Below are 12,412 nucleotides of genomic sequence, written 5' to 3'. Positions count from 1 at the left end.
AAAATCCAAGAAAATGGTACAGAAGAAGTATTGGATCTTACAGTAGAGTCTAGCAAAGCAGGAAGATACAAATTACAAATCTAATACAAAACGATCTATAGTTTATGATACCTCAGCATTAAATAACATTGGATGCAAAAATTCTACATTTAATGATGTGAATTCTAACTGTATTAAAATGTAATTTCAATGCAATCCAAATAAAAAACTTCAAAATATTCTTTATATAACTCAATAGGGTTACTCTAAAATGCATTTCAATGAGAAAATGCCAAAGAATAGCTGGGAAAGTTTTTGAAAATGAACAATAAATCTGCTAAAGTAAGTAAAACAGCATAATGTTGGTAAAAGGTACTGATTTATTTTTACTTTCTATTCGAGGAATTTTTTTGTTTTTTGGCCACGCTGCACAACTTATGGAATCTTAGTTCCCCAACCAGGGATCGAATCCAATCCCCCCGTGGTGAAAGTGCTGAGTCCTAACTACTGGACCGCCAGGGAATTCCCTAGAAGAATTTCCTGATATACACTAAGTGCAGAGATTGCTTGAACCACCAATATCAGCATCACCCAGCTTTGCATATTGTGTTCAATCTATCTCTTAGTTTGTTTTGTTTTACCAGAATATTCAAAGGCAAACTAGAGATATCATATCATATCGTTTCAACAATAACTACTTCAGCATGACTTCAGGTTATATGCCTAACAGATTAGGGCTTTAAAAAAAAAAGTAACACAATTACAGACCCAGCAAAATAAACTGGTTAAATCATGTAACTCCCAGTTCAAGGTCAATTTTCTCTGTCTCAAAAATGTCTTTTTTATACCTTGTTTAAATCAGCCTCTAAACAAAGTTCACATATTGAATTTAGTTGGTAAATTGATATGTCTTTTAAGACTCTTGTAATCAATATAACCACATCCCTACTTGTCATGGATTTGTTCTTTTATCTAACCAACACTCCCTTATGTCTAGATTATTTTAAAGCAAATTCCACACTCTTGTATGAATCACAAAAAAATAAGGATATTAAATTCCTTAATGGTATCTACTAAGCCAAATGTTCAAATCTCACCATTTGTATGAAAAATGTATTTTCATACTTGATTTGTATGAAACAGGATTCAAACAAGGTCCACACCTTCTACTTAGATATTATTCTCTAAAATTACTTCTAAGCCCTGCCACACAGCCTGGTTTTTGTAATGAACTTCCCACATTTTAGATTTCACTAGTTGCACTCTCATGGTATTTAACTTGTCCCTCTATCTATGTATTTTGTTTAATGTGCTAATTAACAAAATTAATTAGCCAGTTTGCAAGGCAGAAATAGAGACACAGATGTAGAGAATGAACGTATGGACACCAAGGGGAGAAAGTGGGATGGGGTGGTGGTGGGATGAATTGGGAGATTGGGATTGACATATATACACTAATATGTATCAAATAGATAACTAATAAGAACCTGCTGTATAAAAAAATAAATAAATAAATAATTTTTTTTTAAGAAGTGCTCATTGTATCTAGTGGCTGAATTAAATTCAGGTTTAATTTCATAGATGATGTCGTATACATCCTAATTACATCATATTGGGAAGCACATGATATAGGTAGGACTGTTCCACATTGCTAACATTAAGACTCATTAGCCAAAACCACAGAGATGTTTGTTGCCTACGTACATTGTTTCATTAGAAATAGCAACACAGTGATTCTTATATTTCTACCTTTTTTAAAAACTGAGGTACAACTGACAGTGACATTAGTTTCAGGTGCATACCATAATGTATATATTATAAAATGACCAACAAAATAAGTCTAATTTCCAACATCTTTTATTCTGAAATGCTTCAATAAGGAAAAAAAATCTTCCCTCATCAACTACTTGGTCATCTTATTAAATTGATACAAGAAAGGCAGGGTACTTTCTCTTTAATTATCAATTTTTAGAATAATGAGTTTGCAAACAAGCAACATACAGTAATGTCCAATACCTTGTTTTTAAGTATCATTATAAATCATGGGTTTATCTATATTAAAGATGTTTCATTCTATTATAGAAAATTTAATGCAAAGTCATGAAAAACAACATTTTAGACTACTGGGAAAGAATGGACTAGTCAATAAATGTTGCTGGGTCAATGAGCTATCTTTCAGAATAAACTATATACAGAAGTGTACTGGTATATGCATACCCACAGGCTCTGTGAAAGAGTATTTGGGATTTAAGGCTATTTAAAAACATCTCAGTATCTACCAAGTGATACTAAGAGTATTAAATACATGTTAATACACTCGGCATGGTGCTTAATTCAAATGCTCATTAAATTATATATACGGATGTGTGCGTATGCGTGTGCGTGCGCATGCACGCGCAAGCATATGTGAGCAGTGATGTGCTGGTAAATGTTAAAAACTGGCTCCCTAAAGAAAAAATAGCCCTGATTTTTAGTGTTGCTGATTTCCATTGTGTAACCACTCCTAACGTGGATGATTTCAATCTACCAATATAATGTCACTACATCCAGAATTGGGGCTAGATGTGTATAACTGATCCTCACTAGCAACTGTGAGCTGGCTCCAGCATACCACTGAATATTATGCATATAAGTTATATACACTATAAAACTCGATTATTTTCTGATATATGTGAACATGTATGTATTTACATGTATGTGTGTGTGTATGTATGCATGTATAGAATCAAAATGCCTAGGAGAAGGTCTGGAGAGATGGCTATCATATGGATGACAGCGTTTCCTCTGAGGCTAGAAATGGTATTATGGTAGGGGGAGAAGGATAAATGGACCTTCTGTCTTATCAACATTCATTGAATTGTTTACCTACTGCTTATATATTTACTGGATCAAAATAGGATAAAAACTCTTAATTATCTGACCCAGTCCAAAGAACAATATGAACTCACTAACATTAACGTTAAGCTCCAATATGATACAAATAACCAGCTGGATTAGATGTCATATTACACAAAGAAAACATCTGCTGAAAAATATACAACTTACTTTGGCTTCAGTTTCTCCCCTGTGAAGAGTATACAGATGATGGACAGCACTTTGTGATGAGGACCAAGGATGAGTCAAAATTTGGAAGACATGGAAGTCATGGCCAAGGGTATCTGTCGTGACTAGAAGCATTCCTAAAGGACACACCAAAAAAGGGTAAAAATATAAACCATTATGTATGTGGATGAAATATTTTCACAAAGCATTAATCATGATTTAAAATATTACCAAAGGGAAAAAAATGACCAAATATATAAGAAACTTCCCAAAATAAGAAAATTAAAACGCAGGATCTTTTTCCTACGGGAATACAAAACCTAACACCACATCAGTATACAAGCATAGTGACATACTACATATCCAGGTTTTGTGATGTTCTCATATAACTGGTAGAGAAAAGTTTAAATGCCTGAATTTACAGAGTTCACAAGCATTTTCAGATAGCAAATCTGATAACAAAGAATGCAAAAGACTTTCCTCCATGGAATTAAACCCACTTCCACTTTTTCCATTTCTCAAAACCTGAATTATAAGTTCCAATTTATCTACTACTACAACTAGTAATATCCTACTCAATTCACCAGTTTAAAACTTGTTTCTGCTCTAGCGTAATATTTACCTAAATTCCCAACAGTGTCTTTCACAAAGCAAATTTTGATGAGATGTCATAGCTAAGAATTCTGTGCCCAACACAAGGTCACAAAAATTTTGTTTTCCTGTCCAATTTCTCAGTTTTGTATTTAACCTTTAGGTCTATCATCCATTTTGCGTTAATTTTTGTATAAAGTGTGAGGTATAAGACAAATTAAATTTTTTGCAAATAATGTCCAATTGTTTCAGCAGGATTACTTGAAGAGACTATTCTTTATCCATTAAATGTTTAATCTACTCTAAATCCACTGTCAACACGCCAAAGATCAACTGGCTATATTTGTGTAGTTCTTTTTCCGGAAGTTCTACTCTGTTCCATTGATTTCTATGTTTATACTTTCATTAATACCACACTTTCTTAATTTACGGTAACTTTGAGGGAAACTTTGAAATCAAGTAAAGCAAGTCCTCGTTTTCTGACCTTTTTCAAGATTGTTTTAGCTATTCAAATTCCTTTGCCTTTCCAAACACCGATTCAGCTTTTTGATATCTACAATGGCGATAATGGACATCTTAACAATATTGATTTTTCTGATCTATGAACACCTCATATTTCTCTAATTTTTAAAAAATTTATTTATTTTTGGCTGTGTTGGGTCTTTGTTGCTGTGCATGGGCTTTCTCTAGTTGTGGCAAGCAGGAGGCACTCTTCGTTGAGGTATGCAGGCTTCTCATTGTAGTGGCTTCTCTTGTTACAGAGCACGGGCTCTAGGCATGTAAGCTTCAGTAGTTGTGGCATGTGGGTTCAGTAGTTGTGCCTTGCAGGCTCTAGAACGCAGGCTCAGTAGTTGTGGTGCACGGGCTTCATTGCTCCATGGCATGTGGGATCTTCCCAGACCAGGACTTGAACCCATGTCCCCTGCATTGGCAGGCGGATTCTTAACCACTGCACCACCAGGGAAGCCCCAGCACCTCATTTCCTTGATATGTGTGTTCTCTAACTTTTTTTTTCTTGTTCAGCACATTGATTATAAATATATTTTCTTAGAGCTACTATAAATGGTACTCTATTTCAATTATCAATTTTTCCTTGTTAGTATATAGAGATATAATTGACATTTATATATACATGTGTGCATACCTATATAGTCTGCCAATTCCAGAAGTTTTTATGTAGATTACATGGAATTTTCTTTCCAAACATATAGTATGTGAATAGACATAGTTTGATTTTTTTCCTTTTCAAACCGTACACGTTTTTTTTCTTTTTCTTGACTTACTACATTTGCTGAGGTAAACAGGAATGGTGAGAAGCAATATTCATGCCTTGTTTCATATTTTAGGAGAAAGTATTCAATCTTTAAGTATGATGCCAGATGTAGATGTTTTGTAAATGCCCTGTATCAAGTTAAGGACATTCCTTTCTACTTGTAATTTGTCGAGAGTTTTAAATAATGAACAGATGTCAAATTTTTCTAGTGCTTTTCTGCACCTATGAGATGATTACCTGGTTTTTCTTCTTTGGCCAATTAATATGGTAACTTTTAATAATGAAAAGTTATCAAATGTGGAACAATCTTGCATTCCTGGGATAAACTCCACTTGGTCAAAATCCTTTATTATATGCTGCTGCATTGAATTAGCTAAAATTTTGTTGAAGATTTTCGTGACTATGTTCCTGAGGGATACTGATTTGTAGTTTTCTTTTCTAATCATGTGTTCGTCTATTTCTGGTATCAGGGTAAAGCTGGTCTTGTTGCAGCATGTTCCTTTTATTTTCTAGAAGAAATACTTAAATAAATTTCCAGTAGAATTTTCCAGTAGAACTATTTGGGCCTTTGTGTGTGTGTGTGAAGATTTTTAGATATTTATAATAATTTAATTTCTCTTTAATTTAAATTTTGTTAATTTAAAATGTAAAATGTAATTTTTCTTCTTGGAGGAATTACTCTCTATAACTCAAGGATACCGTCTGTAGGGTCTTTAGCACACTTTTTCATTCACGATACCGAAAATTTGTGTCCTTTCTCTTTTCTTGACAGTCTAGCTAGACCTTTTCAAGGAAACCATTTTGGTGTCATTGGTTTTCTCTTTTCCATTTCACTGATTTCTCTTATCTTCCTCCTTTTGCTATAAAGACCTTCTACTACTATATCCTTCATTTTACTTGCTTTAGTTATATTTCCTCTTTCTTTTTTCAAGTTTCTTAAGGTTGAAGCTTAGATTACTGTGTCAGGAAGATATGTTTTTTAGTTTCCAAATGTTTGGGTATCTTCCAGGTATCATTCATATATTGATTTCTAGTTTAATTCCATTACAACAAGAAATTAGTTTTATGTCTCAGAATGATATATCTTGGTAATGTTCAATGTACACTTGAACACCTGGTGTGTCTTATCAGTGTCAATTTAATTTAATTGATAGTGTTATTTGGATCTTCAACATCCTTACTTATTGATTGCCTGCTTTCGTGTTCTATTACTGCGTAGAAGTCAACATCTCCAAGCATAATCATAAATATGCTTTTTTCCCAGTTATATAAGCTCCCTAAATACCAGACCTTTTTTTTTTTTTAATATAAATTTACTTATTTATTTATTTATGGCTGTGTTGGGTCTTTGTTGCTGACCGCAGGCTTTCTCTAGTTGCAGTGAGCGGGGGCTACTCTTGGTTGTGGTGCATGGGCTTCTCATCGTGGTGGCTTCTCTTGTTGTGGAGCACTAGGTTCTAGGCATGCAGGCTTCAGTAGTTGTGGCACGTGGGCTCAGTAGTTGTGGCTCGTGGGCTCTAGAGTGCAGGCTCAGTAGTTGTGGCGCACGGGCTTAGTTGCTCCGCGGCACGTGGGATCTTCCCGGACCAGGGCTTAAACCTGTGTCCCCTGCATTGGCAGGCAGATTCTTAACCACTGTGCCACCAGGGAAGCCCCAGACCTACTTTTTTTTAAGTCCATACACACTTAGGATTATTATGAGTTCTTGGTGAATTACCTCTTTTATCATAATGTCCCATTTTAACCCTAATATTTCCCTTGTTCCGAAGTAAACATTTTCTGATATTGGTATCACCACTTCTGTTTTGCTTTGGTTGGTATATGCATGGTATACACTTGTTTATTATTTTGCTTTCACAATCAATATATTATAAAATGACTGTGTTTTGGACAATCATAGGGATCTAGTTCTGGGGTTTTTTATTCCAATCTCAGACTTTTAATTGCTGTTTGTACATCATTCACATTTAGTGTGACTTATGGGTAGGGTTGAATTTACATCTATCATTTTGTTATTTTTTTATTGTACCCTTTTTTCTGATTATACCCTTGGGTTTTTTTCCTTTTTTTAAAATTTTTGTTTTATATTGGAGTACTGTTGATTCACAATGTTGTGTTAGTTTCAGGTGTACAGCAAAGTCATTCAGTTATACCTATACATGTATCTATTCTTTTTCAAGTTATTTTCCCATTTAAGTTATTACTGAATATCTAGCAGAGTTCCCTGTGCAATATATAGGTCCTTGTTGGTTATATATTTTAAGTTGTACCCTTGTTTTTGATTTTTGTTTATTTATCTGCTCTTGCTTCCTTCCCATTTTTGGATAATTTCACTGTTTTTCATATCCAATTTTAATTTGTCTATTGGTTTTTACTAGTTGTTCCAGAGATTATAATACACATATTTAAATTTGTGTGTGTTTGTTAATATTTTGTCCAGAATTTTTATTTGTTTTCTGTGGGAAACAGAATCATATTTTTTAATTCCTAAAACTTTTCTTTGCTGAAAGAAAAGATTATGAAAGAATATTAAGCACCTGTGGAAAGATAAAATAGGCATTTATATGGGAAGATGAAGTATATTTGAGTTTGCTATTTATTGGCTAATATAAGGTATAGCTCTAGTCATTACATTAGATTAAAACATAGCAATATTAGATGACAGTGTCTTGGCTATTTCCAAGAGAATACATTTGAGATGATGAAAGTGTCATTTATTGAGATCTACTTCAAATCTCTAACATTTTATATAACACTGCCACCCACTCTATGCCTAGCTATCATCATGAGGTCACTGACATACTTAATATTCTTTCCATATTGTTGTTGTTATTCAAACAATAAATTTCTAAGATGGGACATGTTCTTTCTTGTGGACAGTATTTGACTCCTACTTTTTGCTTAGTTATGGTAAGTTTGTATTATCACAATTCTACTTCTATGTTCCAATTCCACATTCCCACAAAATTATTTTCTGCATATGACAAACAATTCAGTGGAAACATTCTAACAGCAAATGTGATGAACTTATATTTATATATTACTCATCTACTGAACATAAACTTCACTTGGTTTCTTTTATTAGCATATCAATATTTTACTCATAATTAGCATTCAAATAGTAGTCCCTATTAAGCAAATCAAAACTATTATTGTTTTGCATATGAAAAATAATCACAGATGGAAACTTTTCAACGTACTCCTAGTTTTTCAAACTGACATCAATATCTGTTTGGTTTCTAATATGCAAAACAAACTGAAATTTTTAGAGAATTAGTCCTTTGAAAATTTATCCTTATTATTGTCTGTGTATCCTGTCTCAAAAGTTTTCTTTTTCCACTTCTCCATGCAAATGTGGCTTCTATAATCCAACAATGAGCTCACTTTTTTGACAAAACTTTAAAACAATTTTTTTTTAATTTTTAAAAAGTAGAGAGAAAAGGAAGAAATAGCTAGTATAGTACTATACCAATAACATGCTTTCTTTTAATTTATAATTTCCTCTTTTGCACATCTGCTGGGAGAAATGACAAGCTCCTTTTTTCTAGAAAACAAGTTAAAAAGCAGATATACATAAAAGGAAAGACTTGTACAGAGTAGACTGTGGCTTGAGAACTATTTATGCAGCATCAGAAGACTAAACCAGACTCTAGCCTGGCCATAAACTAAACCCACGCCCCAGATGAGGTGCCAAGCCACAAAAAGCATTTGCGTCATCTGGGAATACAAGGAAAAGAAGGACTTCTAATTATAGGGCCTGGAAGCGGAAGCCTAGAGTGATTAGCTGTTTAGGCGCTGCTGTATGTTTATCTGGAAGCTTCCTCTCCTTCACTCTCAGCCTTAAGTTTGATAGATGAGCGTTAGCATTAGAGGGTGGGGACTAAAGCTGCTGATGGTACATGGTGTTCTCCAAAATCTGAGGTAGCTGGAGACTGAACATTAAGGCTTTTGCGGCCTCATAAGAACATAAGTCTTTTCAACTGGGCGTCAGCTGGTTAACCCAAAAGGCAAAATTAAAGAGTAGCAAACCTTGACTGGGCATATGCTATAAAATCTTGGAAACATGAGTAGGGAAGCCTTTTTTGCTATATACTATTTATAACACCTACCTAATTGTACGGTTCTTTATCAAATACACACATATGAACTGGAAGACAAATTACCAGCTATTCACACTCTCTCCAAAAAGAGACATATGCTGGGTCATATAGAAATCTTTACAGGAATTCAGATTATTATCACTCATAAAATAATTGTATGTTTTAGTATTAACTCTTGTGAATTTAATACTTCCCCTTCAATATTTATACAGATGGAAACTTAAAAATTATTAAAGTTTGTAATCTTTAAATGTCCTAACATCTTCATTTAAACAATTATTTTCTTCCTTTCATTTTGCATCATGAAATTGTTAAGCTTCTAAAGACATCTTTGGCCATATCCAATAGGTAAATATTCTAGTATTCATTACTTTCAACAGTTTATTCATCCAACAGACATAGAGGAAAAGTGGTAAATGTCTATGTATATCCTTATTGTTCCAAGTGGCTGGATATACTTCTTGTCACAAGCCAGAATAATTTTTAAACTGTATTAACCTTTATTAATGTGTAATTTATATAAAACACACTCATTTAAAGTGTACAGTTTGATGACTATGACAAGTATGTATACCTCTGCAGCTACTACCATAATCAAGATAGAGAACATGTGAAAAAATTCCCTTGTGTCCAGTTGCAGTCCATCCCCTCCCCATTGCCTGGCCCCAGGCTACCACTGATTGGCTTTCTGTCATTATGAATTAATATTGCCTACTTGAGCATTTCATGTAATGGAATCATGTAATATTTTGCTAAACCTATTCACTACAGGTAAGAGTAGTCCGTGCACTTATTTATATTATTGAGTAGTGTTCCATTATATGGATATATGACAATTATATATCCATTAAGCAGTTGATTCTTGTTTTTGGCTGTTGTGGAGATTCAAGTACAAGTCTCTCTGTGGACATATGTTTTCATTTCTATTAGGTGAATATTTAGGAGGGGAATTGCTGGGTCATATGTACACTTAACTGTATAAGAAACTGGGAAAACGTTTTCCCAAAGCGGCTGTATCATCTTACCTTCCCGTGAACTCCATAATTTTGCAACATTTGGTATTGCCACTCTTTTTAAATTTAATCACTTCAGTGAGCACTTGGTGGTTTCTTGTGGTTTACATATGCTATGTTCCTTGGTGATCAGTGATGTTGGGGTGCTAAGTGGCTATTTACATATTTTCTTTTGTGACATGATTGTTCAAATCTTTTGCCCATTTTAAACTGTTTGGTCTTTATTTTATATACATTTAAAGTATATTTATATTACATTATAAAATACATATAAACTTATATATGTGTATATTTATCTCAAATATTTTCTCCCAGTTTATGGCACCCCACTTCATTTGCTTAACCGTATGTATCACAAAAGGTTTAATGAAGACCAATCTGACGGTTTGTTTTTTTGGTGTCCTATCTAAGAAACCTTCCCCTATCCCTCCTGGCACAATAATATAATCCTTCTGTTTTCTTTTTGAAGGTTTATAGTTTCAGGTTTTAAATTAAGTCTATGATTGATTTTGAGTTAAATTTTTGTGTATGGTGTTAAAGAAAAGTTTATTTTTTCCCAAATGGATATGCCAGCTGCTCTAGCACCATTTGTTGAGAAAACTATGCTATCCCTAACAAATTACGTGACACTTTGGTCTAAAATCAAGTGACCATAAGTGTTTGATCAATTCCTGGATTCTATTCCATCCATCTATGACTATATTTACCCAAAACCATCTTTTCTACATTACTGTAGATTTATCAAGTAAGTGAGAAATTTAGGTAGTTTCAGTTTTTAAAATTTACTCATCTTTTTCAAGATTGATTTGACTATTTTAGATCCTCTGAATCTCGATATTATTTTAGAATAAGCTTCCGTTGATTATTTTTGGTTTAAACATTCGCTTTTAATAAAGCTAACTATTAGTGAACAATATTAACACAAAACACTCACAGGATATCAAAGCACAACAGTGATAAAACATTTTTATGAAAACATGGTTTTCTACCATAATTGAATTAATGAGTTTTCTCACCATATAATTAATTGTAACATCACAACATAGAAGGTCACTAGGATGGCAAAAATGTAAAATTTTTAGATAAAGCAGTTACCTTGGGAACATTCTTATGTACCAACACAATGCTACCATCCTCAAAGAAAAATTGTATACACAGATACAGATAAACACACACGCACACACACTCACACACAGCAATACTAAATTAATGTCACAGACAATCATTGCTACAAGTTCATAATAAAATACATTGCGAACTGAGGTTAATAGGATTTTGGTAGACAGATCAGTCTGCTTAGAAGACATATTTTATGTATTAAGCCTGTAAGATATAAACTGAAAGGTAAATTTGGAAATTTAGGAATTTCCAAAGGAATGCCATTTGATGTACTTCACAGATGTATGAAACAGAACTTTAAAATTTTCTGGTTGGAGTTTGTGTGTGTGTGTGTGTGTGTGTGTGTGTGTGTGTGTGTGTAGATATATATATAGTTATAAAATCACCAAGCTATACACTTAAGATTTGTACAATCTGTACCATATAACTACAGTTCAATAAAAATGAAGACGAACCAAAACAATAACAAGGGTGAGGAAACAAGATAACATTGGTGGTTTTATCTACAGTGAAAGAAGAGAAGGAAAAGATAAAGATGCTAAAGAGAGAAGTTAGAGAGTTAAAACACTAGCCCTATGGGGGAAAAAAAAAACACCAAAAAATAAAGAAAGAACATAGCAGTCATAGAGAGATGTATAAGAATACAGATACATAGTGAGGAGTCAAGAAAGAGGTCTACAAGTCTCAGATGTTCAGCATGGCCAAATGAGTGGTCAAAGCACCATTATTCATGAATTCCACTGTGTATATATGAAAATATAACAGATTTCATTCAGGGTTCTAACAGGGGAGATCAGAAACAATGTAACACATAATGATTAGATGGAAGATAAAATTTGGTCATCACTTAACACTTTTATTTTGGGTATATTTGCAAACGTAGCAAATATTAGAAAATAGGTCTATATCTATATAGACAAATACAATGGCTTCTTAGCCCATCAAAAAGATATGACTTAAAAAGAAAAAAAAGATATGACTTGAAAAAAAGAGAGACCAATAACAAGAACAATCAAAAACCTCCCATGAAATAATGGAGGTATGGGGTTGGGGGGAGTGAACTTAGTTCATTTTTAATTAAATAATAATTTTATTTTTTCTATGCTATTGGTAAGACTTTGTTAAGATTATATTTATTAATTTTGAATAGACTGCTGCTTTCACATTTTCCTTCTCTTCCTCCATTCCTGCACCCACTCCCATCCTTTCCCACAATAGGCACCCACCATACTGAATTTAATATATGTCCTTTGAAATATGCTTATCCTTGAAAAATACTTAAACCGTTTTCAGAG

The 12,412-nt window shown here is 33.4% G+C and overlaps 1 protein-coding gene across 4 annotated transcripts in view; it reads right to left on the bottom strand.

Moving 5' to 3' along the window:
- The window catches only part of BCAS3 (BCAS3 microtubule associated cell migration factor), a 574,807-nt gene that overhangs the window by 377,623 nt on the left and 184,772 nt on the right, over positions 1-12,412 (bottom strand). For all 4 annotated transcript variants that reach the window (XM_082859916.1, XM_082859918.1, XM_082859917.1 and 1 more), the window contains one exon: positions 3,025-3,158. In XM_082859916.1, the coding sequence (XP_082716042.1) occupies positions 3,025-3,158 (134 nt within the window). The remainder of the gene's footprint in view (positions 1-3,024; positions 3,159-12,412) is intronic.

Source organism: Leucopleurus acutus (genome assembly GCF_964270905.1).
Source record: "Leucopleurus acutus genome assembly, chromosome: 19".
Lineage (NCBI taxonomy): Eukaryota > Metazoa > Chordata > Mammalia > Artiodactyla > Delphinidae > Leucopleurus > Leucopleurus acutus.
Note: the sequence above shows the minus strand (reverse complement) of the source record. Positions and strands in the feature narration are given on the sequence as shown.